At 41.4% G+C, this 16715-nt stretch overlaps 1 protein-coding gene across 3 annotated transcripts in view; it reads right to left on the minus strand.

The window, feature by feature from the left end:
• Positions 1–16715, minus strand: part of GAS6 (growth arrest specific 6) — a 98796-nt gene that overhangs the window by 32775 nt on the left and 49306 nt on the right. For all 3 annotated transcript variants that reach the window (XM_043507613.1, XM_038387543.2, XM_043507646.1), the window contains 4 exons: positions 11085–11210; positions 9713–9834; positions 8747–8865; positions 8140–8329 (listed from right to left, as the gene is read on the minus strand). In XM_043507613.1, coding sequence (XP_043363548.1) covers positions 8140–8329; positions 8747–8865; positions 9713–9834; positions 11085–11210 — 557 coding nt within the window. The remainder of the gene's footprint in view (positions 1–8139; positions 8330–8746; positions 8866–9712; positions 9835–11084; positions 11211–16715) is intronic.

A 16715-nucleotide genomic window follows, 5' to 3' on the forward strand; every position in this document is an offset into this window, starting at 1 on the left:
GGGAGGGTTTCTTATTGGACCTGTATTAATGAATAACACAGATGCTTTCAGGACAGAAATGGGTCCCATCTTGGAGCAGTGACAGCTTAATAAAGAACAAAAGAAGAAAGGTTTCATATCTAAGAAAGTATTTAAAGAGTTGTATATTTATACAGTGCTTTTCATTCCAAAAGGAGCTTTACAAACTATGGCTCTGATCCTCCAATGATATATGCCCAGGCAGATCCTTGTGTCCAGGCAAACCCCAACTGACTTCAGTGGGGCACCAGGTAGGCACAAGAATTTGCCTGCATGCATCTCACTGCAGAATCAGGGCCCACATACATAAAGTACCATTGAAATGTAGCCACCTCCAGTGAGAAAGGGAGGCAGTCAAGCACAAAACTGACATGCCACACACAACAAAAATGGGGACTGGGGAAAACTGCGGCCAAGAAAACTAGGGAAAATGCTATTCCTTTGAGAAGTGGCATGGGATTTTTAACATGTACTTAGAACAGAAAGGACCTTAGTCATCTGACTTTAAATTCTCATCTAGATGTCTCTCTGACACACCCCTATCCACACCCCCCTCTTTCAGAAGGTTGAAGGGCTGAGTTGATCCTATTGGGATTTGACCCTGTGGTTCTGACAAGCATCAAGTTTGACACACCTGTATTTAGGGGTAAAATTTTCAGAATTCCCTAAGGGCTAGATTCACAAAGAAATGTAGGTGCCCAACTGCCATTTTAGGAGCCTAAGACCCAACTTTTAAGCACCAGTTAGATCCTCAAAACTCCCGCTGACCTGCGACCTAATTCTGGAGGTGCGTAAGTTTCTCCCTGTAAAGTCCCCCATGGTGCCTAAGTTCCCACTGCTGGCATGCACAAAACTGCCTAAGCCCTGATGCCACTGAGCTGCTAAACACCCTCACTCATACCTAAGCCCTGATGGGACTGTCAAACTCAGGATTCCCTGCCTATCTCTGTAACAGGCACTGATCCAGCAGGGGTTCTCAAAGTACACTTACTGGATTGGGTCTGGCACAAGGCAGCTGGGGCAACCAAATCAGGAATTTTGGGGGCAGGGATTGTGTCAGAATACCCAGAAGGCCAATCATCTAGGATGTGGGTGACCCATTTTCAAATTCCCACCTGATTTGGAGCAAGGGACTTGAACCCAGGTTGAGTACCCTAACCATCACTATTGTTTATAAAATGGTAGTATCTAGAAATCCCAGTCACAGACCACAACACCACTGTGCCAGGCACTGTACAAACACAGAACCGAAAAATGGTCCCTACCCCAGAGAAATTGCATTCTGATTACAAGACAAGAGATAACAGATGGAAACAGAGAGATGGGGACAGTACAAGGAAACAATGAGATAATGTTGATTGGCATGATAGGTTGTGGTATCAGCAGTGCACATGAGCATGCTATTCATTATTCTTCGATTCCAAGGCCAGAATGGACTGTCCTGATCATCTAGGCTGACCTCCTGTATAGCACAGGCCCTAGAACTTCCCCAAAATAATTCCCAGAGCAGATCTAGGACATCCAATCCAAATTTAAAAATGATCAGTGATGGCGTATCCACCACAAACCTTGGTAAATTGTTCCAATGGTTAATTACTCACCATTAAAAAATGTATGCCTTATTTCAAGTCTGAATTTGCTTAGCTTCGGCTGCCCTTCTTAAAACTTTCCTTTCCTGTGATGTTTTGCTCATTGAGATTTCTGTAGGCATCAGAGCAGAGGAGAGTTTTAAGGAGGTAAGTTTTAAGGTAAGGGGATATTTTGGCACACAAAATATTGAATTATTTATACAGAGTGGAACAGCTCCAAAAGGAGAGACTGAAAGAACCCCACCCAGAATACCCAATTGCCCCATTGTTCAGACACTCACTTGGGATATGGGAGACCCAAATTCAAGCCCCCACTTCAAATCAGGCAGAGCAAGAATCTGAAAACAGGTCTCCCACATCCCAGATGAGTGCTCTAACCACTGTGTTATTGGCCATAATGGCAGTGGGGAGGAGGGGCTAAATCTCATTTTCAAAAGTGATTCAGGCACTTAGAAACCTAAATCCCATTAGAGTTTGGCTCCTAGGTGCCTAAACCACTTCTGCAACTGGCATTTAGGCCTCAGTCACATAGGCCCAGATCTTCAAAGGTGTTTAGACAGCTAATTCCCAGTGAAGTTAGGTACCTACATGCCTTTGAGGATCAGCGCCTTAGGTACTTTTGAAAGTTTACTGATCGGTCCCTTATTCCATGCCACCCTTTGCGGGGATTCCAGGAGCACTTGTGGAATGAGGGATTAAAAAGACTCGATGCCAGACTTATGGAGAGTAAGACAGCCTCCAGTGCTAGAGTGGACATGCAGGGCCTCCATAGTGATGGCCTTAATCTAGCCAATCCCTAGACTGAGACCTGGCAGATCTTGGGGGCAGGGAAGCTTCTTTGGCAGAGGAACTGAGAAACCCAGACCCAGGGCAGAATACAAAGGGGAAATGCCATGGAGTCCTCACACAGACTTTTCATGTAGTGGCAAGATCTAAAGCCTAAGCAGTTTCCAACCGTCAGCTGCTGGCATTCCTGTTTCCCACATTTCTCCCTCCTGTTGGCTATCTATGTTCTGGATTACTATTGTATATCTGTGGAAAAACTAACTTGCATTGCACCTCAATTTGATATTTTTCCCCATATTTCTAGTAGCTCCAAGTTCCTTGGCATTCACGTTCCTCGGCATTCACGTTCCTCATTGGTTATTACAAATATATCAGTTTAGTATTATTTGCAAATTTCATTTCAGATGCTGTTTGCCCCCACTTCCAGGTCTGTAACAGAGATATTAGTAATACCAGACACCACAGTGATCCCTGCAGTGCCCCATTACACCCCTTTGCACAGCTTAATATATTACCTTTTATTCACTATTCTCAGGTCCTGCAGCAAGTTTCCAATCTATATATGCTAGCATTCATATTCAAGCCATTTTAAATTGATTTGCTGAGTAGGAGTTTGTGACATTTTATCAAATGTATAACTAAAATCCAAATGCATTACCCAACAACTAGTGCATGCATTTCGGCCACTAATCTGTCTATCTCTGTATTAAAAAGAGAGCAACAAGATTTGCCTACCCAACTTGTTCTTTACAGAAGTAAATGCCAATTACTGAAGGAGATATTCAAAACCTTCACATGACTGGAGTTTCATATAAATGAATCTGGGGTACTATTATGAACTTTAGATTCAAATTTTCAATAAGTGTGATGATTAGGGTGCCAGCCCAGAATTTTGGAGAAATGGGTTCAATTCTTTGCCACAGACTTCCTGTTGGACCATGAGCCCCATCTTGCCTCAGTTTCCAATCTGTAAAATGGGCTAACAGTATTCCCCTATTCTCACAGGGGTGTCGTGAGAGTAAACACTTTAAAAATTGTGTGGTACTCAGATACTAAAGTAATGGGGCTACATAAGCATCTTAGACAGAGTTAACCTGTTCATGGCTCAGTTATGCATTAAATAATTATGACCTTATGGTAACATCAGTTTTTAACCTGTAGTTCCTATTGAAATCAGTGGAGAAAACTGCCTAATACTTGGAGGCACAATATGTCCCTTAGCAATTTTTTCTCTTGGATATTTGAGCATTTCACTAGAATTGAGGATGGATCAAACAGATTAAAGGGCACAGAGTGGGGGTTAGAAGTAGAGCCAGGCAAATTTTTTGGATAAATACTTTATTCACCAAAAGATGCAGTTTCTGAGTCAATAAAAACTATTTGAAAATTTGTGTTCATTTCAATCTATTGCTCCAGTCAAACCAAATAAATAAAATAAAATAATAGTAATAATAAATCAGCAGTCTCTCTCTCTCTTTTTCTGGCCCTTTAAAAAAAGTCTTTTAAACAAAAAGTGGAACAGCTTCAAAAGGAGAGACAGAGTCCCACACCAAAAGAGCTAGACCTAGTATTCAGAACCCTCACTAAAGTTCAAGTCCCTGCTCCAATGACTGTTTAGTTATACATTGTGGAACAGGTTCCACAGCAGAGATTTAGAGCGCCTTTTCCTAGAATACTCCACAGCCCAACGGCTTAGGAACTCTTCTGGAGAGGTGGGAAACCCAATTCAAATCTCTTCTCCCCATTAGGAAAAGGTGAACCTAAGTCTCTCACATCCCAGGTGAGTGCCCAAAGGTTACAGAAGAACAAAACATTCTGTTTGACCTGAACTGAAATTTGTCGATTTCCTTTTTTTTTTTTTTAAATTTATAGTTCTAGTTCAGCCCAAATCAATTCCCCCCCCCCATTTTTCAGAACTGCCAGTGAATCATAAAAAATCAGCTCTTCATCCAGCTCTAGTTAGGAAGCCAAAAAACAAGCTACATTGACAGCTGTTTAACCTTCAGTCCTAACAATCAGCAGTGCATTTTGGTGATTTTTTTTTAAACAGATTTTTCCCAGTGCTTGTAATAAACATTAAAAATAGCACATAATGACCATTTTTCTTTGAATTGCAAAACAAACAGAGGGGTGCATGTATTCTCTGCCACCACAAATTCATGTGACACTTTATTTTGTATCATGCATAAATAACTTCTTTGGTTTAAAAAGAACAGTTTTTAACATTGGTCTATCCTTCCATATATTTTTAGCAGATCATTCCCAAAGTAAGAGCATCTACCCAGGCAGGTACTGTAGAAATTTTGGCCTAACAATCTTGACAATGTCTTAAAATCTATACAAGAGGAAACAATCCTCCCAGAGGTAGAACATTCAATTGTCTCTGATGATTCTGCTTGTTCTCTGTCCCTTCGTCTGCTGAAGGAGAAATAGTAAGACTATTATCATCAGTATTACACTACCACTTGGAGACTCCAGTGAGGATTGAGACCCCACTGGGCTAGGTACTGTACAAAGTCAGGGATTGATTTTGCACCCACTGAAGTCCATGGCAAAGCACTCATTGACTTTAATGATCTTGGATAAGGGTATGTCTACACTGCAATTAGACACCTGCGGCTGGCTCATGTGGAAGGGTCCCATATATATGTTTTATTTAGGTTTCATACATGTAAAAAGGATTTGGGGGGAGGGGTTGGGGGAGGGACACGTAGGGTTTTAAGCAGTGGAGGAAGAAGGGACCCGTGGGCAAAGATAGGAAATAAGGGGAAGGAAAGCAAAAAAAGGGGAGAGGATTTGGGAAAGGTGTGAGAAGCAAGATGGGCAGGGAGCATCAAGTTGGACTGCTGAAGCTGAAGGGCTGCAGTGGTAAGAAGGATGGGATGCAAGGGAAGCCAGCAACCAAGGGGAATGAGAAAATGAGGGAAAAAATATCCTAAGTACAAGTTTCAGAGCTGAGTGAATGATAAAGTCAAGAGGTGGTGCTGTGAAGGCTCCTCCCAGCTGCTATTCACCATGTGGAGAGATGGAGGGGAGACCTGTGGGCAGGTCTCTGTATCTGGTGAAACATTTGGGATGATACTTGAGATGGGATTTGGAGAAAAAGATTTATTAAACCATCTCCACAGGCTGTGAAGACCTCTGGAAGAAGATATAATGTCCCCAAGTCAGGAACATGAAGCACGCACACCTCCTCCCTCCTCCCTGCTGTGGGCATGTAGACCTCAACAAGAAAAGCAGCGACTAAGAAGAATAGTTTCTGGGGGAAAACATGGTGATAAGAGTGCTCAACAGTCTGTTGGCAGGGGAATGACAATTATGTTAATTACAGAATAATTACATTGATAATTCCCCTTCCTACCACCGCCTTAGTTCAACAGCAAACGAACATAGCAGAAACAAGACTCTACATTCTTCACTCACCTAGCTCCATTACCCCACACTTAGAAAGAAAATCTCTTCCAGACTTTTCCTCCTACACTGATTTGTGAAAGTTCACATTACCACACCGTGAGGTCTAATGCTTATACGCCTGTTATGTTCCCAAGTTAAACAGTTTAACAGGTTTATTGCAGCTGCTGTGACTAACACACCAGCCTTAGCAGTATCAGTTTAACTTTTTTTTTTTAAATAAATAAAAACACATTTTCCATCACAAGTTTAACCACTAGGCCACCCCACCACTCCATACATCCAATTAGAGACATCACTGCATGCAGTACAGAATTTCAAATTATGGGGATAAATCTTTAGTTTTGCTAGACCTGGCTTGAAGAAGCTCAAGAAGCTACTGCACGTCGCACATTTTATCTACAGCTTCACTGAATCTCCACCACTGTTGTCTTGGAGATAGAAAATTATTTGTTTCAGTGAGAGTAGGAGAACTGAATGAGACATTATTTGATGTGCAGGAAGTATTACCGAATGTCTACTGGTTAATATGAATACACTAGAGGGTATGTTTTTCCAACTATTCTTTAGGGGGAAAAAGATCCTTCACCCAATTTCTCGTAAACACATGAAATCTGAATGGACATCTATATATAATATTTTGTAATTTCAAGTCTTCCCTTTTCCTCCACAAATATTAATATCCTTGACTTTAGAGTACTAAAATTAACCAGGAATTTTTATCCACCCAGTCTCTAAGAAACAAGTAACTTAACGGATTTAAGGTCAAAGGGCCCAACAGGAAAAACAAATGAATGAAAATTAAAGGAAAAGGAAAAAGAAAGGAATAAGAGAGAAGATGAATACATAAAATGATAAATATTTCACAAATCCATATTGCAACCTTTCTTGTTGATTTGGTCACATATAATAATACCCAAGAATATGAAATTTCCAACATCACCAGAAATTAGAAGACATTTCTGTGAATGTGAAGAATATGAACCCACACAAACTCCAAAACAGATTGCATCTTCTTGCAATATTCTTGGGAATTACATTATTACGCAGATAAGTAAGCAGACATCAAAATGTTTTTTTAAAAAGGCTCCCCCATATATTTATGGAGGAAACAGACCATTTTGTATTTAAATAAGCATTCTTCGTAGGTTAAAAGGACAAAGTCGTAGAGCTCAGCCATATCTTGTGCTGCTCCAGTGGTACAAAGGTGACTTAGAGCTGCCTTTCAGAGCCAGCTGAAGATTCCACCCCCACTCCCCACCACACATACACCAGCTGAGGTAGTCCTCTGTTATCGCAAAGCTAGTTCAACAGTTGGGTCCCCTAGCCACTGAGGCTGCTCTAATTTACTCTAGAGGATGACTCAGCCTGAGGATTGTGCACAGGAGGAGGGAAGAAGGAAAGGTGGCATAACTCCAACTCTGCCAACTCAGCCATATGTGCCATGTGGTTTGAGGATATACTGCATTCTCTTCAAGGAGGTGCGGCAGCAAAGCTTCTTTAGTGCCTTTGGAGGTATCATTCCTGCCACAGGCACAATGCCTCCTAGAGCTCTGACTCAGGCCATGCACGTCTCTCCATGGGCCCCCTACTCCAGGGTTTGGCTTATTGCTACACTTGAATTCTATAGTTGAAATGTTGTTCTTACACCCAAGTTTATTTTCTTTTTTAAAAAGTAACTTAAAATGAGAAGTGACAAAGCCCCCATTCACCCACCACCATGCTATTGTAGTGAAAAATGGAAAGAAGGCTGTGCACATTCTGTACTGTGCCTGCAATCACAGATCACAAGTAATGCTCTGTCTAGATAGAATCATAGAATATCAGGGTTGGAAGGGACCTCAGGAGGTCATCTAGACCAATCCCCTGCTCAAAGCAGGACCAATCCCCAACTAAATCTTCCCAGCCAGGGCTTTGTCAGGCCTGGCCTTGTAAACCTCTAGGAGATTCCACCACCTCCCTAGGTAATCCATTCCAGTACTTCACCACCCTCCTAGTGAAAAAGTTTTTCCTAACATCCAACCTAAACCTCCACCACTGCAACTTGAGACCATTACTCCTTGTTCTGTCATGTGGTACCACTGAGAACAGTCAATGAAGAATATGCCCTAAAGTGACGCTGAGTCCTGGAATACCAGATTTAAAAAACCCCAATAGTTTCATTTCCACCTTTAAAATAAAAAATATAACAGCATGTTAAATATTAGGCTATGTCCCAACAATATCCTTTCAAAATACAAAGAAAGCAAAAAGCCTAAGTGCATTTTAGATGCAGACCAAGAATCAAACAAACAATGTGACAACAACATCCATGAAACAAGCAGCTTATACTCACTGTTTGCCACATGCCATGGTTGATAACTGGCCCGCTGCTGGTCACACGGCCTATTCCATTGTACTTCAACTGCAATTCTAACCGTCCGTTGCGCAAAGCTAAGACTATCCACGTGCTGTCTTGATGGCCTCCAGCAAAGAAAAGGATACCTTCAGGATCAAAGGTTCTAAGGTCGAATTCAGCCACAAGTCTGACCACATGGGTGTCAAGAAACAAATCAGTTATGCAGAATTCAAAAACCACTGTGTGCTTTCCATACAGAGAGCATCAGTTCAGACAGTTAAGAACCAAGTATTAAAAAGTATTAGCTTTTAACTCAATTCTAAGTCTAAACTAGATGGAGGATATATTATTATGAAAACAGTAGTATAGAACACACTGACATATTTCAGAGATTATCAGATTCTCTGGAGCAAGTACTCCCTTCTTGGTTACTTGTCTGTATAGTACCTTGCATAATTGGGGTCTGATCCTTGATCAGTGTTCCCAAGTGTACCATGATGCATACAAACAAATAAATAATAATTTTAGTTTCAAGTGGCTCTTTAATTCCATACATGTACTGAAGGGACACAATGTTCAGTTGCTGTTCTAAAAGCACTCTCACCTTGTGGGCTGTTTCCTTTTAAAGCGTAGTCTGATAATAGGCGTACCACTGAACATTCTCCCCAGGTACAGAGATTTAACACTTTTCGCAACAGCAAAAGACACACAAGGTATAATATCCTATAATAGAAACATATTTGTAGACTAATTATTTGCTCATACGTTAACGAAAGAAGACGACAATCAAATGGAATTTTCTTTGCTATTTTCTAATCTCAAACACTCATGACATGGATATAGTTGTTGATCAGGGTATCAATTATGAAACAACTGTTGATAAGCTCTAAGACTACACTACTGTAATTTTAGTAATGAAGACGTTTTAAGTTCATTTCCCCTTGCTTCCCCCGAAGGCATATTTTTCTATAGCAAAATAAATAAATAGATAAATAAATAAATACATTTACACATTAAAGAACAATTTCCATTGTAATCCCACATCCTCAGAAAAAAGTCCACTATAAAAAACTTGCTAATGGATGCTTTTTGCATTCACGCCAAGTATCAGAGACTCCTGCCTGCCTCAGCCAAAGGGAAAAAAATCATAAAGAGATCGTGGCACACAACAAAAAGTTAAAGTACTACTCTATAACTTAGATCATACCATTACATTTCTACACCATCCTCAGGGGACCTAATTCAGAAAAGCTTATGTAGACAGATGTAAATTATAGCTAAGTAGAGGACACACAGTGCTTCCACTGCCATCCTCTTTGTGGAATGGGGCAACAGATGCTTATCCAGTGGGATCCTGGGAAGATAAGTCTTGCATAAGTATTCTCTCATCACCCTAACAAGACCCCTTTCCTACAGAGGTGGAGGAGACAGGACACTGGCCTCTTACGGTATCTACTACCCAACTCAAGTAAGCCTGGACAGTTGGACTCTCCCCTCTGAGTTATTTAATCCAAGCATAATTATTTCAAAGCTTTTCGTTTTTCAGTTATTGAAATGAGAAATAAGATACCTCACAAGTGTTCATGTCCTGGGAAAGCTTAACTCTCCCTTTGCCATCACAGTGACAGGTGTAACTCCCTGGTGAATTGACACAGGTTTGCTCACAAAGTTTCTCTTCACATTCATTCACATCTATACACCACCAGCAAAGGGAAAGGGGGGACAATGAAAAATACTGATTAATTTTTTAAGCAAATGGTCTACAAACTGTATAATATTTTTGCCCTTCTATAGTGCCCTTCATTTGATGATCTCAAAGTGCTTAACACTCAGTAATTATCCCTCAACATCCCTCCAAGGCACAGAACTATTATTATCCCCATTTTACAGGTAAGGAATCTGATTTACAAATAAGTTCTGGCTGCCCAAAGTTACATAGTGAGTCATGGGAAGGCTGAGAACAGAACCCTGACTCCCAGTCTGACCTGGTCTCCTGATTCATAGCCCTGTGCTCTAACTGCTAGATTCCTCATAATTAGATTCCTTCCTCATAAGGCCAATTCTGGTACTCGTGCACTGAGTAGATCTTACTTGTTTTGGTAGCCCAGCTGTGGTCAGCGTGACTACTTGCATAATTGCTACTCAGTGTAATGACTGCAGAATTGAGTCCTAAATAAACAACAAGGAGCTGACAATACTAATGAGAGGTCTCCATTAATTTCTTTCCTCCTTTTGCATTTTCTTATTCACTTCAGAAATCCAGGGTGGGGGGAGGAAGAGGTCACATTTGTGGCCCCAGGATATAGGTAGCTATTTAAAAAAAAAAGAAGCCCTCGCACTCTATAAATCATAGAATATTAGGGTTGGAAGAGACCTCAGGATTTCCAATCCCCTGCTCAAAGCAGGGCCAACACCAACTAAATCATCCCAGCTAAAGCTTTGTCAAGCCAGGCCTTAAAAACCTCCAAGGATGGAGATTCCACCATTTCCCTAGTAAGCCATTCCAGTGCATAAAGGCTTATGTGAAATTCATGTCCTTACGCGACTCAGACATAAGGCTGGAGGCAACACTGGTCCTGGAACACTTACAGAGCTGTACACAGCCCTATTTACAGAGGACTGCTAGCGCAGCTAAATACTACGAGAAAGATTTTTAAACAACAACTACTGCTCTGTAGCGTTCTGCCACCACAGATGGAAACAACACTATGAACTGATTTGTCTGGATCCCAACCAGATCACTGCCGTCAATACAAGAAGTCTTAGTTATTCTGTAGTTGTTCACAGGCACTGAAAGGCAACTGACCTACAGTGGTTAAATGATGAACTAAAAAGAAAGGAAGAATAATAAAATGTACTGTACAATCCCATAGTGCTTTACATCATCACAGAACTTTATAAATGTTACCATGTAATTAATCCCATTATTTCCATGCACTTACCTTGACAAGACTTGCTTAAGTTATCATATCTGTAGCCTGTATCACACAGGCATGCATATGAGCTTATTAAATTTTTACAAAGAGCTTCTCCACAGATGTCTGTTGATACTGTGCATTCATCTATGTCTGCAAAACAAACAGTCAAACACACAGGGCTATTTCACATCAGTATCATTTCAATGTCTGCAAGTTTTGAGTATGGCAGGGTCAACTGTCTTCTCAGTTATTTAGGTAATTGAGAAGTTTAGTAATATCCTTGAGAATTTGTCTACAATGTTGGTCTGATAAATATTAAAGCTGTTCAGTGCCAGTAAGGAAGTGATTACAGGCTTCCCAAGAACAGCTGTTGGTTTCTCTTCAAGCCACTGGCTATCTTTGGAAGAGGAATGCAAAGCGAGCCAGAGGGAAAACACTGAGAAAACAGACCCAGCTGCCAAGTTTGACAGGGCTACAAACTGTGGAACAATAAGGAGCACACAGTCAGGAAGTGGAGGAACAGTTTTATTTTTGGTGAAAAATACAGATTTGAAACCCAAAATCAAAGAAACATTATTTTAACAAAAAGAAAAGGAGTACTTGTGGCACATTAGAGACTAACAAATTTATTTGAGCATAAGCTTTCGTGAGCTACAGCTCACTTCATCCGATGCCTTCAGTGGAAAATACAGTGGGGAGATTTACACACACACACACACGCAGAACGAACATGAAACAATGGGTTTTATCATACACACTGTAAGGAGAGTGATCACTTAAGATGAGCTATTACCAGCAGGTGGGGGGGGGGAGAGGAAGAAAACCTTTTGTGGTGATAATCAAGGTGGGTCATTTCCACTAGTTGACAAGAATGTCTGAGGAACAGTGGGGGGGAGCGGAGGGGGGTATAAACATGGGGAAATAGTTTTACTTTGTGTAATGACCCATCCACTCCCAGTCTCTATTCAAGCCTAAGTTAATTGTATCCAATTTGCAAATTAATTTCAATTCAGAAGTCTCTCATTGGAGTCTGTTTTTGAAGTTTTTTTGTTGAAGAATAGCCACTCTCAGGTCTGTAATCAAATGACCAGAGAGACTGAAGTGTTCTCCGACTGGTTTTTGAATGTTATAATTCTTGACATCTGATTTGTGACCATTTATTCTTTTACGTAGAGACTGTCCAGTTTGATCAATGTACATGGCAGAGGGGCATTGCTGGCACATATCACATTGGTAGATGTGCCATTGAACAAGCCTCTTATAGTGTGGCTGATGTGATTAGGCCCTATGATGGTGTCCCCTGAATAGATATTTGGACACAGTTGACAACGGGCTTTGTTGCAAGGATAGATTCCTGGGTTAGTGGTTCTGTTGTGTGGTTGTGGGTGAGTATTTGCTTCAGGTTGAGAGGCTGTCTGTAAGGAAGGATTGGCCTGTCTCCCAAGATCTGTGAGAGTGATGAGTCATCCTTCAGGATAGGTTATTCCCCCACACCGTTCCTCAGACGTTCTTGTCAACTGCTGGAAATGGCCCACCTTGATTATCACCACAAAAGGTTTTCTTCCTCCCCCCCCCCCACCTGCTGGTAATTGCTCATCTTAAGTGATCACTCTCCTTACAGTGTGTATGATAAAACCCATTGTTTCATGGTGGGTGGGTGGGTGTAAATCTCCCCACTGTATTTTCCACTGAATGCATCCGATGAAGTTAGTTGTAGCTCACGAAAGCTTATGCTCAAATAAATTTGTTAGTCTCTAAGGTGCCACAAGTACTCCTTTTCTTTTTGAGAATACAGACTAATACAGCTGCTACTCTGAAACCAGTCATTATTTTAACAAATAAAGGTTTCTCCTCTCCCCTGCTCTTCTTCTTCTTAACACACACAATTTCATAAAATGCATGTAATTTTTTTTAAATTCTCAGCCTCTAACCATTTGTAATTCAATTTCAATTACTTTATAAAATTCCCACATCTCTTTCAAACACCATCTTTCAAATTTCACCTAAAGCATATTATCATTTTAAAATTTATGATACCTGTGGCATATATATATTATTAAACATCTGTCTTTAATAGCAAGGCTTTTGTTCTATTGTCGTCATGTTGGATTAATAAACCAACATTAAACAGAACATTTTCTTTTAGACACAAGGCAAACTTCACAGCTGGAATAATGGGTACAACTCATCAAAGTCAATGTGTCCCTTTGCACTATTGTGAATTAGGCCCAAAGGAGTGCATGTCTATAATCTAACCACCAAATTAGGCATCAGATTAAGAGTACTGGGCGGTTCTGCTATAGGAGGCATACTCACCTTAGGTCCAGGGGTGGGGTGGGGAGGGGAAAATAAGTCACTTTTCAGCAGGTGCTAGCGAATGTGGACAAAGATGCTGTTTTAACATGTGCTAGCAAGTCAAAGTAAATACTAGGGCAGAGTTTATGGTCTACCTCGACCTGCTAACGTGTTAAAACTACAATTGTTTTGTGCACACCAGGATTTTACCTAAGCTGAGCTAAAATTTGATTAAAAAACCAAAACCAAAAAAATCACTTTTTCCCCTTAGTGTGGGTATATCGTTACTATAGGCACAAGTTAGAGGGAAAGAAAGATAAAAATATTCATTCAGATACAATTGACACTACATATAAAACATCAGCTGGTTTATGGATAAATCTCCAGGCTATGAGTGTTTAAATTTAATTTTCAAAGGGGGTTCTTCCCATTTATATCTATACTTTTGGGGAAAGATCTTCAGATGATATACATCAGCATAGCTCTATGCCAATTTACACTCGCTGAAGAACTTGTCTTGAAAAACCATCAATTTTTTTGGCTTTTATGATTAGTTTCTCTTCCTGTCAGGGAAGGGACACAGTGTAATCACTTTGTGAACTGGAAATGGTTCAGGACAACTGCACTTGTATTCCCCCTCTGTGGTGTCTTGGGGTCACCCACTCTAGGCTCCTCAGCAGTCATCTCTACTGGTTAGAGACCCAAGTCTCTCCCTCCTGACTGTGGTTTTTCCAGACTGCAGTTCCCTGCCTACAGTGTGGTATCTCCAGCAAGCCAGACTGCATAAACAGGCCAGTGTTTGTGCTTTGCTTCCTCTTCAAAGGCTATGAACAGCTGAAATTGCCTGCAGTCACAAGGTACCATATAGTTCTCTATAAGCAAGCACCTTGATTCTCAAGATGAAAGAATTCTAGACAAAACATATAAAAACAATAAAGAGTTTTATATGCATGCTAGAAGTTTACCAGAGGTCACCCATCAGTCTTATGGGGCCTCAGTAGGCCAAGGTCCTTCCAAAAACCTTCCCAAGGATTGGGGCCCCCGCTTTGACAGAAACTCCTGTGTGTTTGCTGGATCAGAAAACAGCAAACATTCATGTCCCGGTGGGGGAGTGGGATGATCCCCACATGTGCGTAACCATGAGTGTGTTTGAACTCATGCTATTTATCAAAAGTCCTTCTTTGTCTGTTTTTCTCTGCAGAAACCAGGTCGAACTAGTATATTAGCATCTCCAGGTGGTGTACTTCTCTAGAAATGTTACAACCTTAGTGAATTTGCCTAATCACCCCCCACTGTTCTTAGTTTCTGTAGGAGCTGTGGTCACCCGCCCCAATGGAATTACATACATAAACTTAATACAGTGAGAGCTCCCCAAAATATTGCAGGAAATTTCCATATCATGTATTTATGTTTGGTTGATAAAGTTATTGTGCTGAAGCTTCTGCATATGCCTGGCTCTATTTTCTGTACTGTGTGTGTCAACCAAGGGTCTTATAAGCAGGGATGACTGAACTGTTATGAAATAAATTCTGTGCCAGCACATTAAAAGGTTTATACATAATTTGTCTTTTGAATGAGATAAATAGAGCTGAGGGCTTGGCCACTTGTGGTCATTAATGATCCCATGGCACAGCTTGCAAAAGAAGGGCATTTGAAATCTGGATTAGTTAAATTCTGCTGACATGACATTCACTCTGTAGTTCAACTGGACATGATGTTCTGTTTCACTTTCTGTCCTAAACTGCTTTATAACATTGCTGTCTGCCCTCACCAGGGCATTTTAACAACAGTTAATCTTAAATGAGATTATGTAAGGAAGACTGAAAGCTCCATTCTTTACACTTTCACCTTCTGAATTTATTAGCTGCTGTACACACCCAGATTAAGAAAAAATAATATTAAATTTAACACACACAACAAAAAAAAGAAAAGAAAAAACAACAGGCTCGTATATTGCAATGCAATGAGACTGGAAATAATCATAACTACTCTTCTTGCCAACCCTTCTTCCTCTCAGTGTTGTCAGGATGTGAAGGCTGACCAGCTAGACCAATTTAGTACAATCCAACCCACAAATCTTCCGTGAATCACTCCCATGTTATGATATTGCAGAAAAGTATGGTGCGACTACTAGCATGCCTAGGCATGTATTCCAGACTTGCACTACTGAATAAAATCCTAATAGGCTGCAGTTACTTGGGGAAAAAACAAAACAAAAACCCAATTATTAAGAGTTTCTTTTGGCCTAACGATTAACACACAACATTTGGTGTAAACTAACAGTATAAAACATAATTGTCACAACTCCAAGTTTCCTAGGACTTGGTCTTGTATACTGCTGCTACCACCAAGCTTCTCATTTGGCAATTTTACCTTGGGACACCCCTCCCTTTGGTACCTTCTTACAAGGGCCCTATCCCCAGGAGCAGGAGAGTGGTCCCGATAGCTACGGTAGGTGTTCTCTGAAGGCCACTGCATAAATCCCCATTCACCACAGCTCCCACAGGACTGAATTAAGAGACCTGCGATTTATTATTTACAACTCAAATCTGTGAATGAACTCCAGTACTGATCAGCTGGATCACTGTCCTTTTCCCGCCCTGGAAAGGACAATTTCACCACCTCCCCTCAGTTCAGGCTTCCTCTTCATAAGCCACAAAGGCTGATGTTCTCCCCGTCTGGTCTTACCATCACCCTTTAAGGAGCCCAGGCCTCTATCATCCCTGATCGATCAGTGTTTGAAGAAACCATTGTTGACATCCTCAGCCAGCTTGGACCAAACTGCCTACAGGCCAGCAAATCTCCACTCATTCCTCCAATGGCCCTCTCCCACTGCTGACTGTCAAACACATAGGTACCAACTCCGTGGGTGCTCCAGAGCTGGAGCACCCACGGGGAAAAATTAGCGGATGCCCCGCATGCACCAGCAGCCAAGCTCCCCTCCTCTCCTTCCCCCCAAGCACGCCGTGTCCCCACTCCTCCCTATCCCACCCAGTGCTTCCCACCCTGCCACCGCCTAAAAGCTGTTTGGCAGCGCTTAGGACTTCCTGGGCGGGAGGGGGAGAAGTGGGGACACGGCGCACTCAGGGGAGGAGGCAGAGAAGAGGCAGGGCAGGGGCAGGGACTGGGACTGGACCAAGCACTCACCGGGCAGAGGGGAAGTCGGTGCCTATGGACTTGAACAAATATTGTAGGGTGGCTCCTAGCAACCCAGGGGACCCTTACAGAGTCCTTAAGTTTCAAACCACTATCTCACTTCCACCCACACATTTTACCTCCCACCTATCTTATATCCAAAATAATATAAACATAACACATACCCTAATGTTGTCCACAGTGATCGAGAACTGCTAATCACTG

Source organism: Dermochelys coriacea, chromosome 1 (genome assembly GCF_009764565.3).
Source record: "Dermochelys coriacea isolate rDerCor1 chromosome 1, rDerCor1.pri.v4, whole genome shotgun sequence".
Classification (NCBI taxonomy): Eukaryota; Metazoa; Chordata; order Testudines; family Dermochelyidae; genus Dermochelys; species Dermochelys coriacea.